This window comes from Meleagris gallopavo, chromosome 29 (assembly GCF_000146605.3).
Source record: "Meleagris gallopavo isolate NT-WF06-2002-E0010 breed Aviagen turkey brand Nicholas breeding stock chromosome 29, Turkey_5.1, whole genome shotgun sequence".
NCBI lineage: Eukaryota > Metazoa > Chordata > Aves > Galliformes > Phasianidae > Meleagris > Meleagris gallopavo.
This window is the reverse complement of record NC_015039.2, coordinates 906,529-928,679: the sequence shown is the minus strand read 5'-3', so window position 1 is coordinate 928,679 and position 22,151 is coordinate 906,529. Positions and strand designations below refer to the sequence as shown.

Here is a 22,151-nt window from a genome sequence, read left to right as displayed (position 1 = left end):
TGCCAAACAGAATGACGGGCGGCCGCGAAGCCCCGCCCACCCACCGGGCTTAGCGCCGGGTCCTAGCGCCCACCCGCGGCACGCAGAGCCCGAGGCGGGCGCAGGAACCTCCGCTGCCGGCCCTTCCCTGCGTGCCTGCGGCTCAATAGGCGATGGGAAAGGCCGCGGCCGATGCCCCCAGAGCCCCGCTGGAGGAGGGGGGAAAAAAAACACAGTTCACAGCCTCTGCCCCACTGATGACCACAGCTAGGGTTTTTCTTTTACAGAAGAAATTCATTTATTAAACAAACACAACACACACAAACATAGAAAACCACCAGAGTTCCAGAAGAGAAAGGAGCCCAGAACACACAGAAATCAAGATTCGGCAAAGCATTTACCAGCCACCCCAGGCAGCACAGCGTCCCGCTGTGGGAAGAGATGCCATCCTCATGGCCGTTCCATTGAGGTCCCATTACCATCAGCATCCCAGCCCAGCTCCCTGCAGGCTGCACGAAGGGACATGTGTCCAAGTCACAGAATAAACACTGCTGTCATTTTTCCTTTTATACGTCTTCCAAAGCACTGCTTCAAACTTTCCACCACCACAGTGCTGCTAGGTGCTGTAATCACACAGTGCCTCTGTTGAAGTTACTCACTATGAAAGTAAATTCACACGGATTTAACCCTCTGCACTGAGATTTAATGAAGTACAAGAGGCTGGAGCTCGCTATGCCCTGCTTTTCATTTAGGAGTTTGTATTAATGAGAAAGGTTGTGCTGTTAGAAGTGGAGCTGCTCACCTGTTCCATTCATTCTGATAGACTCCTGATGACTGTCTCTCCTCCTGGTTTTAGCATTCCCAGCTGCCACCTCCCCTTGTGCAGACAGACCATAAAGCGGAATACATTCCTACTAAAAACAAAACAAACATGCCATGCAACAGATTTTTTTTTCCACAGAGTTTAGGGCAAAGAACTGCTGTTCCTGTCCAACCTAACCTAGTAATTCTACCTCAAACTTCATAAATCAACTAATCTTTTACAAACAACATCCAGGCTTCAGCTGCTCTGCCCTTGCTTTTGCTTCCATTCCACCTGGGGGATGTATTTTGATAGTGTTTTTTTTTTTTCCTCCACAAGGGACAGCAGAGGGGTTTTGTTTTATTAAGAACAAGTCCAGCTCTCCTTCCCTGATGCAGTGATGGCCACCCTGCTGCTGGGAAACCCACCTCGAGCAGATGGCTTCAGCAGCTGCTTGTCTATCTGGCAGACATCTAGCTGCAAGCGTGTTGTTTTCTAAATGTTTTCACTCACCAGCAACACAGCAACGTGAGAGAGGCTGCATCAACTGGAAAGCACAGGAAGGAAAACTGGATTGGAAAGGCAAATTTCTCAGAAGTGCGGGCAAGTGCAGGGCCAGGAGGAGATCAGGGTATGACCAAATCATGATGACACCATCTGTTATTTGGGATAATGCAAAGATCTTACTATGCCATACTAGATAGAAAATCCATCTGTAAAGGAATGCTTAGATCAACAGATCTGACCCGTCAAGGGTCAGAAGCTGTGCACAAAGCCAATCATATCAGCCCCACTTTTGCTTTTGGACCAGAGGGCTTCCACACATATCACCTTGAAATTCCCATCCAAAAAACAGCCCAGTGCTGCCAGCGTTTAGACTCATTTTTAGCATCTCTTGTATCACTCTGAAATTAGAAAAGTCTTTCTAGTTCTCCTGTATATTCATGCCCAGCTTATAGCCATTTGTTTTCATGCCAAGATTATCCTTTCACTTAAATTGTCCTTTCATCTTCCCTGGTGTTTTCTCTCTAAATACATCAAGATAATCATATCCCCTTCCAGGTTCCACTTTAATAGATGAGCAAGCCATTTTAACTCTTCTAATAATACAATCTCTGTGGTGTCTTCCTGGTAGCCTTTTTTTGGCCTCTATTCTAATGTTAATTCTTCTCTCTTATATGACAGCATCATCATTATTGCCATTAGACCAATTCTTCTAAATGCATTTTCACAGAGGCTCACTGCTACCCTTTAACAATTCAGTAAATCCAGCCTCCTTTCCCCACTAACTTCCAAATATTCATATCTTTCACAAATTTATCTCTACCTCTACGTTCACAGCTTTGCACTTTCTGCTGCTAAATTTCATCTCTTGTCTGTTTCTCACTCTTCAACGCAATCAATTCCCTAAGATATTCTAGTTCCCTGCTATTAATGAAGCTTCCCACTTCTGTTCATCACCAAATTTAATTATCACACTTGATTTTTATGCCAAGGTTGTTATAGAAAGGTTTTAATGATTAATTGCAGCTAGAACTGGAGAAACTCAGAGTTAATTCCCCAGTGCATCAGCTATGATGTCAAAACACACTACAGTCACTTTACCCTTCAACATTTTCATCTTTCTTAAATTCTTACATGTTTCCATGTGAAATGCTCAGCCAAAGTCCTGCTACACGAAACCCACTGCAAGCCCTTTGTGTAGAAAGCTGGTTTACTTAAAGAGATACCAAACCTGCTAGTTGCAACTGGTGCCAGCGAGCCAGGAGACCCCAGCAGATGGCAGGAGATGGGCACCCCAGTAAAATGTCCCCCTTCCATCTGCAGTTAACCAGAAAGCCTGGATTTCATGGAAGCTTTTTTCTTCCTTTGAAAATGGAATGATCTGTCCTTAATGGTTCATTACTTCACACACCCAGCTAGCCTGACATACACACAGCAGACCAAAACTGCTGTTTTGTATCTCTGTTCCTTTTTTAGAGACATTATCACAACACTGTCTATATGCAAGTGCCATTGGACTGCCTGGGGGAGGGGCAATGCAGACTTCCCTCCTCACATTATTTTTCCTAGACAAGCTGGTATACCTCTTCTCAACTGCAGCCACAGTTCTGTTATGGAAATTTAGCAGATGCCCATTTTATATATCTTCAGGGAAAAAGGAATAATTCTTTTTTCACTTTTTCTCTACTCAATGCTATGCCAACTTTGAGCAAAAGAATGAGGTTATTCATTTTACAGTAACACCAAGGTAGAGGCTGATAGTCTGTGGTTTTCCACACAGATTGCCCACATCCTTTTAAAGCTGCTGTCTTCCAGAAGAGAAGCTTCATTTCTGTAAACAGCAACAACAAAGCATAGTTAATTCAACACAATGGTGATCAGATTGTTTGGAGATATCTTATGTAAAATCATCAGCATAGGTATTCACCCAGACTCCCCAGGAGCTGCCGTGTTCATAGTCAGCTCATTTGTTTTAAAGGAACTTTACAGGGTTGTTTAACGCTGTTACACTGCACGAAGCAAGAAAAGGAAATTAATCCTGAAGACAGGGACTACAAGAGTGCTGCACAAAGAGCCAGTGACTTGTTAAAAGTTGTACAGGAAGACTGGAGCAGCCCTTTGGGATTCAGCTCCTGGCATCTTTTCCTAGACTCTTAATTGTTGTGCCATCATATTTTCTATTCTGGTAGCACTTCCATTTTCTGAAGCATACCTGTCTGAGTCAAAGAGCCTCCTCTCCTTGCTATCAGATGTACTATTTCTTCTTTCCTTCCTGTTTCCCTTCTTGTTTAGGTACACACATCCTTCCTGGGGAGCTTAGCAGTCTCCAGGCTGAGCGTTGTCTCATGCCAAAACTTCCTTATTGTACATCCACAGCCAGAGAGCTGTGCAAAGGAGTAAACTGGTGGAGGGGGAGGAGAAAAAAAAAAAAACTTCAGACGATGAAGAAAACCATTCTGAAATTCTGAGAAGAATCATCTCACTGGTTCCAGGCAGTTCTTGTTTTGTTAACGCTTTCCTGGGTCTTCTCAACATTTTGAAAATCCTGACTGCAGTCACTGACGGAAAACTAACAGAACCAACGTTGTAATCCAGCTTCAGGACAGCGAGACAACATGAACTGGCCAAATCTCACCTCCAGTAAGCACATCAACTACATGAAACTCATCCTTAAAAAGCATGCCTGGTGTTCCTCTTCCCCAGCCCCCGAAGAGCAGCTGGTACCTGTCCTGTTCTGCTGGCCAAGCTATGGCTGTCCTCCTGCTGTCAGCACTCCAGCAGAGGGGGCTCTGAAGCTGTCTGGTTAAAAAATAGGAGCCATTCTCCTCCTCGTGGAGCGAGCAAAACTGAAGGGAAGGAAGAGGGGGAAGGATGTTAGAAATATTACATGCTTTTAGATTATGACTTGCTTCTGAACTGGCAACCTGGGCCACATATGGAGCAGCACACACACACACACACACACACACACACAACAAACAACAAACCACATGAGATTAAAGCACAATCTTGTTATAGTCACGCTGTATTATAACTATTCTGTTATTGTTGAGGACATCTTTAATTTTCAAGTATTTTCAAGCTACTTACTGATCACTGATTAATTAAGTGCTTTTTACTTACAGCTCATAACAGCTGTACCTTCCCAGGGTCACACAGCAAGTCAGCCAGCCATGCCAGATGTCAGTTGTTCCTTAGGGTAGAGAACCTCTTGTTATTTCATCTCTACACATATTCCTCCCAGGACTTAATGACACTTATTTTGCTACACTGACAAGCAGTCTGCTTCTCTCATCTTCTACCAGCTCCTGAATTTTTGCACTCATATGCCCAATTTGCAAAAGTTGTCAGTAGTTTTTCCCACAGGACTTAATTAGCACCCAAACTGGTTGCTTCCAGCTGTATTTTATAGACTTCTAGTCTTCATCACTGAAGAGACAGTGTGTCTATAGGAACAGGTGGATTTGTGTGGTTACTGCTGAGTTCGCCTCCACATTCTCACCAACTGACACCTTTTAGCAACCTACTGCTCCTAATGAAGGGAAAAGATGGCAAATCAGTGACAACAACAACAACACGGTAGGTAGATCATCACAAAATGAGAAAGACAGGTTGAGTTCCCTCTGTTGGAGGATGCCCTGCAGTCACTGAATGTTGTTGCATTTCCCAAAGTCCCATACTGGAAAAGGAGAAATTTAAAACGTTTATGCTGAATAGAAAGGATAGACTTAAAATTGACTTTAAGTTAAAGAAAAAAAAAGAACAGTGATTTGGCTTGACAATGCAGGCTGCTTTTCTGCTTTAGTTACTCCCATACGGAGATGAGGATTTTTTGTCAGCTTAAAAATACAACAGGTATTGCTTAGCATCTTTGAACTCTGGCATTAAATATTTGTTGCTTGAGATTGCTGCAGAAACTCAAGCTGATTTCAAGTAGATGCAAGTGTGATACTATTTGAACACGCATTGTTATTTACCTCTACAGTGAAGAGAGCACATTCCCCCAGATGGGAGCTGATGCAGCGCATCTCAATGTTGAAAACAGTAGCTGGAATTTGGCATACAGCAACTTAATTTCTTTGCTTTCATCCACTGGAGTGGAAGCTGAGAAAATTTCTTGTATCTGTGCTTCAGAATTCTCCGTGAAACAGATCAAGGATTTTGTAAATACGTTTCTAGGGTAAAGACAAACAATTCTTAGAAGGAAAGCATCTTATCCAAATATGGATTAGTTAAAGTCCATATATAGCTTAAAAAACAGCACAGCATCTTTGCAGGCAACTCTTTCCATTGTGGCCACAGAGCTTAAAAAGCTTTTGTTTCAAAACCAGTACACAAAGAATTAGAGAAGAATCTGAAAGTACATTAGATGTCAGACAACAGTGTGGTTGAACCAGAGTTAATCTAAATTCTTACTGAAGTCATCAGTCCTGCTCACCCAGCTCTAAGGTAAGAGTGTCAAGTTCTGCTCCACTACTCCCCTTCTAGATCCCAGCTCTAGCAACGACAACAGTGACAGAGCCTGTACAGAAAACAGCCTTTAACAGGGGTCACCCACACACAAGAGAGACTTAGAAGCTAAATGAGAGCCTAATTGCTTTGTCTTTAATTTGCTCGTTTTCAGAAAGCCTTAGAGACCAATTACTTGTACTAGAAAATCCCTCTTCCAATCATCTCAAACATGAAAACACATGAGGACAGATGATAACCATTTTTTCTGTAGGGGAGAATTACTATACAAGGAAGTTAACACGACCACAGCCAATACCAGTGTATGGGCAACATGTGGTAATTTGGTCTTAGACAGTAAATGTGGGCATATTTTTATTATTAGCCATTCTCTGCAAGTTCTTTTGCGACTGGCATCCTAACAATATAATTATTTGGAGTAACCCTATCTCAAAAGTAGCTAGAATAAGCAAGTTAGTTGGGGTATTGGTAGGATGGAAGTTATATAAAATGGCACCAGTTTTGTAACACAGAGACAAGAGAAAGGAGTCACCCTACCTTTCTCAGCAATATATTTGAAACAGGCTCCATGTCTCCTGTGAGAAGTACTTCCCTGCTTGCCCCACGGGTACCAGTTGTAACTCACCACACAGTGAACTGCAGTCAATCTACAAATGTTCCATTTTTATTACAAAGTATGAAAGGCAGAAAATACTGTACCTAATACACAGGAGGCTGAAACTTAGAAAGGAGGTTAAAAAATCTGAGTAAAACTACATAGGAAGCAGGAAATAGCATAAAAGGGTGCAACATTCCACTTTCAAGCGATTTCAGAAAATTGCCTTAAAATTTACAGAGTTTCAACAACACGGTTCCATGACGCAGGTGTTAAAATCCATTGTAACAAAAGCTTTTGTATTCTCCATAAAAATAAAGGGAGTAGAGACACTGCAGTTATCCATGTCAACAACATACGTCTGTTGGATAGCAGGATACTAGGATTCCTCTAGGACAGTATAGGAGCAAAGTTGCAAATCTCAACGTGGAAGGGAAGAAAAGAAGGACAGAAATAAAACTACTATTGCTTCAGCATATTTTAGTGAGAACAAGAAGTCAGGAGTTTCATATGAATGTTTGTACAATCATGCTACAAAGATTACACCTTCAGGAAATTACCACAACAGGACTGTGAATGGAAAGAGCAGAAGGGAAAAAACACACAAAAGTAAACATCTCCTACTGACTATTGGTAACAAAAATGCTTCGGCGCAACAGATTTAAATTACATTTTACACTGCTAGCAACCCAAGTTTAAAAAAAAAAGTTATTTTTAAATAGTAAATTTCATAATTCATGTTCATCAGGTTGTCAAAAAAAAAAAAGCAATGCATTGACTCACAGCTGCACACTTTCAGCCACTGGTTCTGGCATTTCTGCCTTTGTTCAGGTTTGACAGACCCAACCATTACTTCCAGTAGAGACCTGAGAGTCCCATGTTTCACTGTCAGGAAAGCAAACTCCAAGGGATGCTGACTTGTGGCTGCGCCATGGGCTTGCAGCTACCCTGGGCAGCAATATTATCAGGAAATAACCTTTGTTAGATTTACTGAAGAAGGATGAACTTGATGGAAGCCACATGGATTTTCTTTTTTTTTTTTAATTTATGAGAATGAAGATCCTAGCTTGATGCTGAGTATCAAAGGCTGCACAAAAGGCCACCAAGACACTTGGTGAAATTATCTTCTGAAGTTAGGCAGCAGTGAGCAAGTTTCACAAATGCCTTTGCCTCTGGAATCTGCCATGAATTGCTGGATGAGCATTTGGCTACTGGTGTTTAGGTACATTTTTAATTATTCCTGCTTTTTAGTGCTGGTGAATGGTGCTGATGAGAAGTTCTGGAGATCTTTTCTTGATAGAAGTCAGGGGCCCACTACACTCTCAATATCCTCAACAATAAAACACTTCTGACTCTTCTCAGGTAAGCAGGGGACAATACAGCTGCCTCTCTAAGCATGAGAAAGTGCTCTTTAAGTGCCACATACAAATAAATCTTGACCTCTGCAAAGGTCAAAAGAAACAGGGACCACAACCCACAGTATCTTGCCCATTCCAGGACAGGTTTTGAAAACCTCATTTGAAACGTCCACTGTAAGGTAAGTTCAGTCCTGCTCTGGAGTATTGGTCTGAAAGTAGGAAGCAGTAAGCATGTACCAGAGATAACCTGTGTTAACTGACTGGATAACACAGCGTGGACCATTTTGCCAACCAGCAAAGGGAAGACAAACCATTTCAGTATTTTGATGGAACCATAACTTTTGCAATGCACTGAGCTAATGGCTTACCTCTGTTGTCACTGATCCTCCCAAGGATATTCTGAGAGAGTCAGAACACCATTAAACACAGGGAACCAACAGGCTCAAGGATCTAGGTTGTATCAATTTACCATCAGCAGGAGTTGTTCTATCCTAAAAATGTTATCTGAAGAATCCATTTACATCTGTACACAACTAATCTGCCACTATTGCCATCATGTTCAAACTCAAGGAGGATTTCCAGACACTGCCAAGTTCCTAAGCAAAGCAAAAAGGTGACAAGCAGCACTAAAATACAAGTTGACCTTGTAAGGTTGTGTCATTCTCTAACTAGAGAGCTTCAGTTTAACATTAGCAGTATTGTCAAGTGCTCATGGTATTGGTGTTTAGTAGAAACAGATAAGGGTCCACTAGATACTGACAACCATAGCCAGTTAAGGATTGCAGTGACTGTTGTATTTAACATTTTATACAAAACACAAACGGCTACCATAAAAAGACTGAGGAAAAGATGACTCTCCTCCTAATCTTACCAAAAATATACTTGTTAAAGTGCCATCTGCAAGAGAACAAAACAGACACACTCAGCTTTTTAATTTACATTTAAAACAAGCACAAGAGCTTCTGCAAATTCCAAAATATTGGACTCCCCTCACCTAGTCCCTGCTGGCAATGATCTATAGTTGAGACTGATGCAGCTTTCTCACTGCGACACCAGGCAAAAATAGATCTTTTCAGTATTATCTAGAACATTCAGGAGAGTAATTACAGCTAAGTTTCGAAAGGATCATTAACTTTGACTTATGAGAGGCAATGCCTCCCCTTTTAAGTACATTTCAAGGTTCCGTAAGGAACAACTTGTATTAACAGTCTCCTTTCATATCACTCTCTGAAACCACCGTTTCCTTTCTAAATAGATTGTCAAAGCACTCAAATCCTTGCCTTTTAAATCCCTGCACACAGAAGTAAAGTCCAGTAGATGCAACTGACCATAGGCCATTTTGACAATTAGGAGTTTGCATACGACAACACTAATTCAACATCCATCTTCTTTTCTGTAGCTTTTCAGCCTCACTAACGAGGTATCACACGACTGATATCTCCTGACTGAGAGCCAATACACTCACAACCAGTTGCCCACACAACAGTAGAAACCTTTGGAAAGTTTGGCTTCAACAGAACACGACAACCAGACAACAGCATATCTGGAATCAATCAACTGAAGTGCTATGAACTACAAAGTCAGAGAAAAGTGACATTTCTGTACAAGTATCAAAATCATATCTGTACCAACAACAGCAATTTTCTGTTTTTCTAACCTCACTGACACTCAGACTCCTCCCTTGGTGTCAATTCACACTCAGGGGATATGAGGCAGTTGAAAGCAGTTGCTCTGCATCCTCCAGCGAGCACAAAATAATAAAGATCAAACAATGAAGTATTTTTATGCATGAACTTTGAAGAAAAAAAAAAAAGTAATGCTTAAGGGGGTTTCTTACTAACAGAACTGAACGTTAAGCCAATAAAATGAGCTAAACTCTATCTTCTGACTCACAGACTACAGTGACAAATCTCAAGGTTTTATTTTACCTTGCAAATCAACTCGAACCAGCAAGCAGACAGTCAGCTTGCTGCCACTGTGTCAGCAGGTGCTGGCAGAAGGGCATCCAAGTCTCTCACTTCCTCTCTTTATGAAGTGCCATTTCCACTAGAGAACATCTCACCCATGAGGATTTTCATATCTTTTCAGCCATTAACCTTCCAAGCGACTTCTCTGAAAAGAAGCTATTTTAAGCAGCATTTCCCTGTTCCAAAACAGCCTCTAGTGATTTCAAATGTAATTTCGTATGAGGAATGACAACAGATGATGCCCAAAGCAACACGTTAACAGATCTAGGAGGCAGATCAACTGGCTAAACAAACAGGATACATGCTTTATTTAGAATCCCGTGTAGTCTACAAAATTCCTTCACTTGCCTTTGAGTAGTTCGGAATGAGAGCTCAATTCCAAGAGTGAACTTCAATCAGTTTTATGAATGGAGGGACTGACACTCATTGGGTTCACAGCAGGGTAGTAGTTCTCTAACGTTAGCAAAAGCTACCTGGTTATTTGATGATTAGCCCCCCCATGCACACACTTTCTACCATCACAGCACAACAGGTTCTATTCCTAGAGGAACAGACTGTGCCATTAAGTACAGCCTGTGGAATCTTTTAGCCACTTTATTTTCAACTGAATTAGCTTCCATCTTTTTTAAAGAACAATCCTACAGTTGTTTAAAACAAGTCTGCTGCCTAGCAGCAGGCATGTTCATCTTTTTTAACTCATGCCACCTATGCAAGGGTGAGACTTTGAAACATGAAGAGGACTTCTGGTAGTTCCCATCATTCCCCAATCCCCAAATCAAATTAAGAGTTGGTCTAGTAACAATTAAGCTTGCACTCCAAGCCAAAGTTGGAATCTCTCTCAGTGACACAGGACTTTATGCCTACTGTTCATAATTAAATAGCACATTGTAAGTCAGTGGATGTATTTTTAATAGTTTCTGTAGCTGTGAATGTAATTATAGGTTGTTGCTAAGAAAACCCTAATTTTCACTTAATTCTGAGTAAGTATTTTACAATTTACAATGAAATGCTACTCTAAAAGTTATAACCCAACTATTTGGCAAATACTGCTCTGACATCTAGATCTAGTTACTTGTGGAACACCCTACTCTCAGCATCACAGCTAGTATGAAAACCGACTGCCAAACCAAGTGAAACCTGCTGTCAAAAATCCCACAGCTGAACAGAGAATGCCACTGACAAAACATGAGCTTAAACTGCTAAGAGTCCTTGGCTCTGATATTAGAAGAGGTGATGCAGTAACGTTGCCTTTAATGAACTGCAAGCAGATTTGCAAGGCAGTGCTTTCCTAAGCTCCATGTCAAGAAGTCATCTACACAAGAACATTCTTATGTCCAGAATGACACAACTTGCCAGAGTCCATTCTGTACTGGACAGTGCTTTCTGCATCAGCTTTGCTGTTTCCCTGCAATCCCCTTTCCTAACTTGCCTTCCCCACACAAGCTGACAAAACACAACTTTGCCAGTGCTCTGCAGTTGTAGGTGAATATACATCAGGTAGAAAGACAACGCTGATTGTTTCTGACATTTCCATCAAAACTCAGCTGGTATGCTCTCACGGACCAGCTATAGCTGTCAAGTCTCCGTTGCAAGAAGAGTACTGTGGAGCTTTTATCTCAATACCTGTGTTATATTAAGACTTTAGTAAGGATTTTTATCTTGTCTAATCCACTCAGCTTTGATTGCACCCTATTACTGTAGAGCATTCCACTATTCGAAACAGAAACAGACACCCTTGGATGCATCTCAAATAGCCACAAGGATGACAAGCACCAAACTGTAGCCTCTGGGGCACTGTTTCTTTCACTTGAAATCTGTCTTCTGAGATTACATTAGAGAATTATTTCTTTCAGAAAAACAGTTTTCATCTGCATAGCGGATGAGTTCTTCCAACTCATCTCGCTCATTCAACAAGACCTGACAGTACAAAGCAAATATATTTAGGAAAAAAAGTGTACTCCTTTCAAGAACTCCCAGGAACACAGAACAAATGCAAAGAAGCTCCATGGTACAGGTTAACCACAAGATCTTGCTCGTATTATTTGCCAATCAAGCAAGCTACAAAGTGTGAGACCATTTTATTTTGGTTCAGACAGTAAGCCCTCTAAGGGGAAATCATTTCATTGGAAACGTCAATCCAGGGTCCATTATTACAGATAACATTTTTTTCTGAAGTCATTTCCCTCAGAGGGAGCTCAAGTCATGCAAATACCTTCTGTCTGAAACCCATTACCGTTCTGTTAGCTAACACAACTGCAGGAGACACACAGTAAATTCAGTTATAATTTAAAAATAAGGCCTACCATAGTAGCAATTGCCTCTAGCATCAGAAAAGTGTAAAGAAATTGTGCAACAAGTACTTGTACTTCACAGCACCAGGTAACCAGGTATTGAGAGCCAAGGCAACAGTTAATTCTGGCAGGCCTTTACTGCCAGGGAGCCTGCAGTGTTATTGTGATTTGTATCAACAAAGATATCCTGCTTTGGGTATATGGAAGTGGATCACATATCAAAAGTAAGAATTCGGGAGAAAAGCCTTACTCAATAGAAAGTTAGCCCAATATATAAAAAACATACAAATGTTTAAACAGTTTAGAGGCAGCAACAACAGGAATGATAAAGATTCCTGCCAAGGTGGCTGTTAACATTACCATCTTTTTCCCCACCTTGTTTTGCACTTGCATCTATTAAACTAGCTAGATGTGCCGCCCTGGCTGGCTGACAAACACTTGGACATATGCAGCAACTTAAAGCCTGCAAGCTTATTAACACAGTCAACAAACAAATATACAGAACTTTAACTGCAGGAAAAAAAAAAAAAAAAGAAAGAAAACCAGAACCCAAAAGGTCCAAGAGGCTCAGCATGTCTCTGCATTTTAGAGTCTTGGAGAGACAGGAGACACCTGCCATTGATTCTTGTAACAGTTTCTTGGAACAGTAGATGCAAAGCAACAACAGATACTGGCCACTTGACTTGTGTTGTTCTTACTTTAGAGGGGTGGGGAAATTATACAGCCCTGCCTCAGTTAGGCATGAAGCAGTAGTGTTACACTCTCAAAATTTCCAGGCAGTTGTTGTAGCAGATAGCTATCCAGTCTGGCTGAGTTGATGCCCACTGTACATTGTTGATTTCTCCCTCTGCTGTATAGGCCAAGATAGGGTCCTCAATGGCACGAGGCATTTGCTGGATGTCCCAGATGAGAGCCTGATGGTCATCCGCTACAAAAGAAAATGAAATCCTAAATGGGATCAACGAACAACCAGACGTCCATACATGGCTACTAAAAGGGGTGTAGTAAAAAGCTAGCTTGAATATAGCCCTTGCAGTCCAGATAAGAAAGTGAGACAGATACAGTGATAGAGCTGTTCTCCAAGAAGAACTTGGACACATCTTCAGGTAATTATGTCACCCAGGACAAAGTTAAAGACACAACTGGTGGAACTCAAAGTGCAAACATTTAGGAATTAAATTGCAAAAAGAAGTTAAACAGCACTGAAATAAAACAGCTTAGCCAAAGGAGATGCAGTTAGGGCACTAGGCTCACTACTTTCACCCAATAAACCCTAGTAGGTGTCTATTTCCATAAACATGTTAAGAAAATCACTATCAAAGTGCTTGTAAACTGCAAATAATCTTTAGCAAAAAGGAAGGTGAGAACTGCTTTAATTTTTGGGAAGAGAGGATTTTGCAAGTGTAATGAGAGACTCCTAGAGATTTACCAGCAGAGACAGTGAGAGATTGATCAAGAATCTCTTTCCACACTTACCTGCTGTGCAAATGTGGCAGGAAGAATGAGGTGCCCAAGCAATTCCATTTACACATGCTCTGTGGTTGTTTAACCTGGCAACAGGAGTGCAGGGAACTCTGACATCTAGAATCACAACCTTCAGAAACAAAAATCAAACCAAGTTAATAACTTGTATTTCCACCCCTCATCCCATCCAGAAAACAAAGAGTTTTGAACTAAGGCTTTAAATACCTCCCTAAAGGATGCATTTGGCAAGCACACACTGTTCTCAAAGAACAGTTTCTAGCTGTTCAGCATGTTGTGTGCCTTTCAAAAGAAGTCAGACCTCACATAGGAGGCTTGTGAGTTATGAAAAAAAGAAAAAAAAAAGCGACTCATGCTTCCCTCAAGCACACAGGTAAAAATCTAAGGTACACTGCCTTGTGCACAGAGCTGAGAAAGAACAAAGAGACTAAAATACCTGCACTTATGATTTTATGTGAAAGCTGCTGCCCAACTGGCTCACAGAACCCTCAAAAATTGGCTTAAATACATAGGGGGCACAGAGATCTTCATGTTTATAATACCAAACATACCTCTGGCTCCTACTGGAATGACTGCAATAAGAATTGGCCCTTACCATATTCCACTTACTGCACTCTCATTTTAAGAGCTAAGTGTAAATGACCAAGCCACCTCCTCCAAATTGCCTTGTTCCTCCTGCAGAACTAGTGCCTCACCTCCATGCCATCCATGGCCATCGTGGCAAGATAGTTGGGATCCTGCTTATTCCAGCAGAGACGCAGCAGTGGATGGTGTTGTGGGTCCTCATAAATTATGGTGCTATGTTCCAGATGACGGAGATCAAACATCCTCACTGAGCCATCTGCACCAACCGAAGCGAACATATCTCTCCCACCACCTGCACGGCTGAATGCTATGTCATACACCTGCTCAACACCAAAATAGAACAAATACAACCCGGGTTTAGTGAGCACACTGCTTCCTAATTCACAGCTAAATGGATTTCCCATATGGACAGCAGAAATTGTTACTGCAACTGTAACACTTTTTGTTAAATACTTGAGTTTCCTGGCAAGTTCTTAAATTATTTGCCAAAGGGAGGGGAAAAAACAAGTCATGTCATTACAGGATTATTCACTGAAACAGAACATATTTACTTTCTGGACTCAGATTTTATGTTAAAACGAAAGAATCCTGTAAGATGTTTATTGCCTTTGATATGCAGTTGATTACAAGTCCAGTTTGACGTTTTACCTCATTTTTCTGAAATATTCTGTAGCATAATCTTGTAAAACAAACATTCTCAAATCCAGGTTCTATGATGAGTAAGCAGAATAGTTCTGATAGCTGATAGAACAGCTTTAATTAGTTTGTAATATATTAAAACTGTATCTTACCTATAATTAATGCACACGAAACTCAAATCTTAATTTCGGATCATTAGATTTTTGAATGATCAGATATCTCAAGAAAAAAAAGGAGAAAACAAAAGTTCTGTTCCTTAACTGCTTGAAAATGAAGTGCAATGTAAACAACCAAAAATATTCATCACCTCTTTGTCATGTGCAATAAGCTGGGTCTTGACATGGCCAGAGACCAGATTTACTCTTCCCAGAACCTGTCCTGTCTCCAGACCCCATATAGTGCAGGTTGTGTCAATGCTGGAAGTACCTGAAACGAAAGCACTTCTTTTAGCAAAATATTAGCAAACTAGTACAATTCCACAAGTTACACTTAATGCTCTAAGTGGCAATAGTTTCTGACATCTAGAGACCAAAGACAGCATACAATTAAAATCAAGAATGTCAAGCAGTCTATCATGCATTTCAATGACCCAAACCTTTTAGCTGCTAATATGCTCTTTCACATTACATGGGTATAGAATGTAAATAGCTTATGTCTACCTCAGTCTGTGTGGAAGATGCAGCCCTGGGATGAACTTCTCCATCCCTTAAGCCTCGAGTTAAAACCAAAAAACCAAACATAATCACACTGGGACTTCACCAGACTTAATTCAAGAGTGTGTCTTTTTCATTTGGTCAGTCTCACCGAGGAGGTAAGGATCCACTTCATTCCAATCAAATGATGTCAGTGGAGCACAGAAGTCAGAGTTCTTGTTATTGTTCAGCAAACACTCCAGCCGGGTTTCTGTTTCACCCACCTTTAGAAAAAGCAAAGCATGTGTCTGAAATAGCAATATCACATGACTGGTTCCACTTGCACGTCCAACACACGAGGTATTAATCCCAACACACAAGGTATTAATCCCAGGTTTCTATCCTCTCAGCTTTACAACTTAAAACTCTGGAAAACACAATCACCACCTCTATCTTCACTGAGGTGATTCAAACAGCAACTGTCATCACAGTTCTGTTGCTCCTGGAGCCTTCATATTTCATAACATTATTACTGGGTTAAAAAAAAAACCCAGTAAGGTATCAGGTGCTCTGACTTCATTTCATGTCTTAACCTTCACACTGCAGCAAGTGCAAAACATCCTGAAAGGACAGTGAAAAATCTGTTTTCGAGTGACAGTGAGATCAACGTGCAACACAGTTAATGTCACAGTTTGCCATTTCCCAAGGAGAATTTAGAATCATAGAACTGAATTTACTCACTCTCCACACACGCAGGTAGTCACCACTGGTTGCCAGAAGGTCTGGATACACTCCCTTGGTGTCTGGGATCCACATGAGCTTTGTGGTGGGGTAAGGGTGATCAAAGGTGTTCCTGCAGATGAACTCTGAACTCTCTTCATCCAAACCAACAAGCTGTACCTGTACGAAACCATATTTAAAAGAAAGGATTTTTATCCAAATAATAGTATATAATTACAACATTAAGACTGAGTGCATTTCAGAGGGACGCCTTTTGTAACCTCGAGGACAATTAAAAAAGACCATCATGTCAGTGGAATGAGGAATACTTAGAGCTCTGCCTACAAGCCTCAGCTAGGAATCTAAGTGGAGTACACATAATCACCACAGCACTTTACTTTGAAGAGATGATCTTAAGTGAAGCAAAATCCAATCTCTTAAAGGATTAAAGACCACCCTTCTCTTTTCCATACTGCAAAGCCTTGTTTAAATGATAAACTGTTCAAGAATTATTCCAACTCATCTTTAACTGAACCGATGCTGACAGCGATGCTTCAAAGAGTCAGGCAAGTCGTGGCCAACAATTAAAGCTCATATCATTGTGCTCTTAGCTAAAACCCTACAGGCTGCAACAAGTCACCATCAGCGAGCTACCAGGCTGTTCTCAACAGCACATTAACAAATGCATTCTGTCACAACTGCACAAAACTAAAATACAGATTAATTCCATTCCAAAGTCAGAAAGTAAACAGATTTCAAACTTGAAAAATGGAGGGTGAAGAGAAAATGTTTACATAATTATTCAAGTGTTTTGTGAGAGAAGGACAAAGGAAGGAGGTCTGCTGCCAGGTTTTATGTAGCTGATCTCCAAATTAGGTGTTTGTTTTCTTAACAGAATAATGAGATAACACCCGGTTGTGAAAGTGAAGCAAGACAGAGCAGACAAGAAACTATCTCCACATTGCTTGGTTATGACAACACCTGAAGTCATGCTTGAAGTCCAGACATGATGTTATTAGAAAAATATTGACATGTCAGAAAGCATTCAGAGAACAATACGGACTGGGAGGACCCGTTTACCCCAGCAGTGACTGCAAAACTAAACAGGATGAAAGCTCCACTGTGTTAAATGCTGCCCAAACACAAACAGAAAGAGGACAACTCACTGCAATTAGTTTGTAAGCTGCTCACGGTAGGAACTTCCTAATACTTTCCACACATGGCTTCCTCCTGGAGGCTGTGGCTTAACAGATTTATTCTAAGATGTTTATCTGGACAATTCCTACATATTCTCCCATAAGCAATATGGTTAATAAACCATATGTTTAAACTAGTCTGGAAATCTACTGTATCCACCAACACAAGTCCTTCAGCAGACCTTCCACTGTAACATCAGCAGTTGCAAGTCCATTTAGAGATGCTCCTAATAAATGCCAACCTTCCCCTTGTCAAACTGAAGATGCATCTCTCTCACACTGTGGTGACCCCTAGAAAACATACAGGCTGTTTGTAGAAGCTTGGCTGGATGTCTGCCTTGCACTCTTTTCATTACAGCAACTCCTTATTATGCTTCACACTGTAACAGGAACCCGCCAAGAGTCTCCCAGCCTTCTGAAGTGACTGACAAAAAGCTTTCTAACTCCTTTAGGGATCAGAAACCCTAAGCAGATTTTACAAAGGAAGCAAATTGTCCTTGGTCATAGAAAATCTTGTGGCAAGGACAGAATCAGAAGACAAGCAACTTCTAATCATTTCTTCTCCTTTGCTTACGCTGTTTTCAGCTCAACATGAGCGCATTACACAGCCATAACCAAAGCAAATCTAAAGCAGCAGAGAAATCCCTTCTGCTGGTGTGAATTGATACACTCATGCACTGCATGTTCATGCTTAACCTCTTCTCACAAGAAGAAAAAGCAACGATCATGCAGCAATCCAACATCTTTGCATCTTTGACATTTTTAATGCAAGGCCAGGTTAGAGAATAAAAATTGCCTAAGTGACACAAGATCTCTTGGCAACTGCTGAAGATCAGTTGTCTGACGCTGATTGTCAGACCTGACAGCAGCCTGTGATAATTCTGAGCAGGAGGCATTGGTCTGCCCAGAGACAGAAGCAGAAAACACTGCTTGAGCAGCTCTATTCCTTCCTAGCTCAGTATAATCAAAGGTCTGATCACATACAACACGTACAGAATCCCTCTTTTCCATCCCATTGTGCAGGCTGAACACAGGGAGATGGAAAGACAGAACTGTGTTCAGGATGCTAATAATACAAGAGCCCCGCGTGTCCCTGCTGCAAGCAAGGCAAGGTTTGTAGCCAGCTCAGCATCAAGGAGTGCTTGAAGTCTAGGCCAGCTAAGGCTGAGGAAAGTAACTGTTGGTCAGGATACAATCCAAACCTTCTACATCTACCTGTAACTCATTCTGGTGGGAAAATGAGGGTCTTCAATCTCCACTGGTTTTGCAATTGTGCTATGACAGCAGCCAGAAATGCTACAAAATTATCTGTTTCTCCCACACACCCAGATAGGTTGTGATTGGAGGTGGATTTTCCTATCACAACTGGAACCTTATAAACACGAGGTTGATTTGCAACACTGCATATGTGTAAAGAAGTGCCTTTAGCCAGCGTTTGTTAACTTCTGAAAAACTCTTCCACGTGATCCAAAAGATGACATTCCGTAATTATTTTAGGGTCACGTTCAATCAGACAGCTCTCACCGTACCATTTCATCTTCAACATTCAATTTTATTTTATTTTTTTGCAAATCTAAACCTTATGGGAAAAAAAAAAAACCAGCTCCCTGGTCAAAGTGCCACACTGATGCTCTCTGATTGGAGGCAGGATGCAGAAGGTGACACAGCCATAACCCAGCAGTCTGCTCCAAACAGCGCGCAGCATCGCCTCCTCCTGAAGCAGATTTGAGTTTTGTCTTACAGACAGATCCTGAAATCAACCTCTCCTTGTTTTCCACAGATCATTACTGATACACAAAGCCTGCAGGAACCTGCAGCATTTGCAGCAGAACTTACAAACACCCTCCCCATTATGCCTGTGATCCATGAGGCATTCTGAAGCCTGACAGCAGTCTGCTGATTCAAGAAGCTCAGGAAAACCTAGCCTGAATAATTTTAGTCCTTTCCCCGGAGCAAAGTCATCTCTCTTTCTGTACCAGTGATTTGATGAGCACAGGTGTAGGAGCTGAAACAAAACTCCTCTGGGGTTCAAAGAGATCTTAGCAATCAGCTTTCTTGTATGCCATACAGCTTGTTAGTGGGAGAGCTGACAGAGGTTCCAAGAGTCTGGGAGCTGGGGGCAGCAGTAAGTCACGGCTTGGCAGCTGATTGAACTGAATCCATCCAAAACAAGGTGTAAACAGCCATTTTATGTATGAAATCTTAAGTATTTCAGGCTCTGGTAATTACTACATTACTACAGGAACAGAAAAATAACCAGGAACTTCTGCTGCAACAATTAGGAAAGATTTAATGCACTAAGAACCTTTAAAAAAAAAAAACAACAAGACACACAGGAGGGTAATGAGGGAGAGATACAGCCACCTATTCAGTTAGATGTTAAGAAACCTAGAACTGCTATTCTGAACTGGTTTTTAGTGTAGCAGGGAAAGGAAAGGAGTCAGTTATTTAGAACAAAACACTGCAATGGCAGAACAGAAATGGCATTTGGAGCTTGTCAAACGCCTCCAAACCACAAAGAGAAAGTCAAAGTGGAAGAGAGCTTCCATTCTCTCTTCCATTTTCCTTTCAGTTGGTGTCACTTGCACTTCTATGCGTATTTTGATGTCAGAAGTTGGCAGTATAAAACAGAAGTAAAGAAGACTGTACTGAAAGCACCGTGACAAACATCAAAGAAAAAAGGCCACACAACCCTCCCTTCTCTCTCTTTGAATTATCAGAGGCGTGGCAAAATGTCTCAGCAAAGCAAAGGTCATCTTTCACTGTATTTATGGTACAACTTTAATTTTTAATGACACATCTTCACTTCTGTAGCAGCAGCAGCATCCGGGCTGGCATCCCATTCTCATACAACTACTTTCCTGCTTTACACGCTAATTAAATCTTTTAACACTTGGTGCTTATATGGACCTGAAGCCAGCAGAACAGCTATTCCTGAAGCACAGAGACCAGGAGAAGCTCTGGGGAGTATTTACAAACAGCTGGAGCTGACGCAGCCCCACACAATTCCTGTTTGCAGCAACTGTGTGAGCGTGAAGTTTTTGGTTTGAGTGTTGTTGTTGCTGTTGTTTTTTGAAAGAGTTGCTGACTCAACTGCCTTTATACTTGAAGCCTGAAATGAAAAGCAGACCTGATCACATTGTAACTGGGAGCAACCCCCAGGGAACATCCAAACAGAAGGATGTAAATGCAACAGAAACATACCCCTAATTAACAAGCTCTACCACTTCTCAACAACAAAAATTGTTTGGAAGGTTGTTACTGCTGGTTCTCAGAGTACACACTGCAGAAAACAAGTTTGCAAGCTCAGACCTGCCTGGAAAGCATCCTTCTCAGAACCACAAAGTGCTCCCCAGCAATTCACATCTAGCCAGATCATTGGCTCACGTAGGAGCATCGCATCCAGTGCTGCTGCAAGGGCACTCATTTAACTCCTGAAAGAAATATCATCCTTGCTTGACCATCACTTAATCTCAAAGCACACTCCATGAAGCCCAACACCAACTTTTGAAATGATTTTCTCCATGAAGCAGCCTGACAAAGCTGCAAAGCACACACGATATAAACGCACAAAACTACTTTGGCAGCACCGTTAGTTGCACGCAGACTTCAGGATGCTCTACAGCTACGTCTGTCTCCTCATTTCTCCTCCATTCGTGCACATCCATCACATCAGATGAGTGCATAAAAGGCTGCCGAGGCAGGATGGCTCAGGTGTCTTAAGGGATGAGCAGTGTAAGCCTCCCTGCTTAGATCTAGTGGGGAAACACTGAAGACACAACCTCACCATGACAACCTCGTCCTCAGAGAAAAGCAAAGGTACCGAGGAGTTGGTGAAAGCAGCTTACAGACTCATAAACACATTCCAGAATCAAAGCATCACCAAGGTTGGAAAAGCCCTTCAAGATCATCCAGTCCAACCATCCACCCATCACCAGTAGTTCTCACTAAACCATGTCCCTCAACACAAAATCCAACCATTCCTTGAACACCTCCAGGGTTGGTGACTCCACCACCTCCCTAGGCAGCCCATTCCAGTGCTTGACCACTCTCTCAGAAAAGTAGTATTTCCTAATGTCCAGCCTAAATCTCCCCTGTGCAGCTTGAAGCTATTCCCTCTAGCTCTATCACTAGTTAGATGAGAGAAGAGGCCGACCCCCAGCTCACTACAATCTCCCTTCAGGTAGTTATAGAGAGCAATAAGGTCTCCTCTGAGCCTCCTCTTCTCCAGACTGAACAATCCCAGCTCCTTCAGCCTCTCCTCATAGGATTTCTGCTCCAGATCCCTCACAGCTTTGTCACCCTTCTTTGAACCCGTTCCAGGGCCTCAACGCCTTTCTTGCAGCAAGGGGCCCAGAACTGGACACAGTACTCGAGGTGCAGCCTCACTAGAGCTGAGTGCAGGGGGACAATCACTGCCCTGCTCCTGCTGGCAACACCGTTCCAGATGCAGGCCAGGATGCCACTGGCCTTCTTGGCCACCCGGGCACATTACTGGCTCGTGTTCAGCCGAGTATCGATCAATACCCCCAGGTCCACGTGAAAGCATCACGAGAAGGACACAACATTGCTAACAGAGTCCCACACAGCCGATATACGCACAAACTCCAGTCCAGGCCGTGAGCTTTCTGTCACGCTGAATAACAGCCGCACACTCTCCAGTTAGGAGCAGCACCGGCCGCCCCCAACCCCAATCCCAACCCCTCCAACAGCTCCATGCAGCCCGCCCAGCCCTCGGCACGGACGGGAAGATCCGCACCTTGTTGTTGTACTCCTCCACGAAGCTGCCCAACGCCAGGCGGAACCGCTTGTCCGGCCGCACGCTCCAGTTCATGGCGTACACGGTCCAAGGCGCCTCGTATTTGTAGATCTCCTTCCGCTTGCCGTGCAGCGACATGGCTCTGCCGAAGGGGCCCCGCTGGGGCTGAGGG

General features: G+C 42.2%; 1 protein-coding gene across 1 annotated transcript; it reads right to left on the bottom strand.

Moving 5' to 3' along the window:
* Nucleotides 1-6,397: 6,397 nt before the first annotated feature.
* Nucleotides 6,398-22,145, bottom strand: DCAF7 (DDB1 and CUL4 associated factor 7). Its single transcript, XM_010724486.2, has 7 exons — nucleotides 21,980-22,145; nucleotides 16,046-16,204; nucleotides 15,477-15,588; nucleotides 14,980-15,098; nucleotides 14,144-14,353; nucleotides 13,443-13,560; nucleotides 6,398-12,894 (listed from the first exon to the last, which is right to left on the bottom strand). The coding sequence occupies exons 1-7, from the start codon at nucleotides 22,115-22,117 to the stop codon at nucleotides 12,722-12,724; spliced, it is 1,029 nt and encodes a 342-aa protein (XP_010722788.1). The 5' UTR covers nucleotides 22,118-22,145; the 3' UTR covers nucleotides 6,398-12,721.
* Between the last annotated feature and the right edge of the window lie 6 nt (nucleotides 22,146-22,151).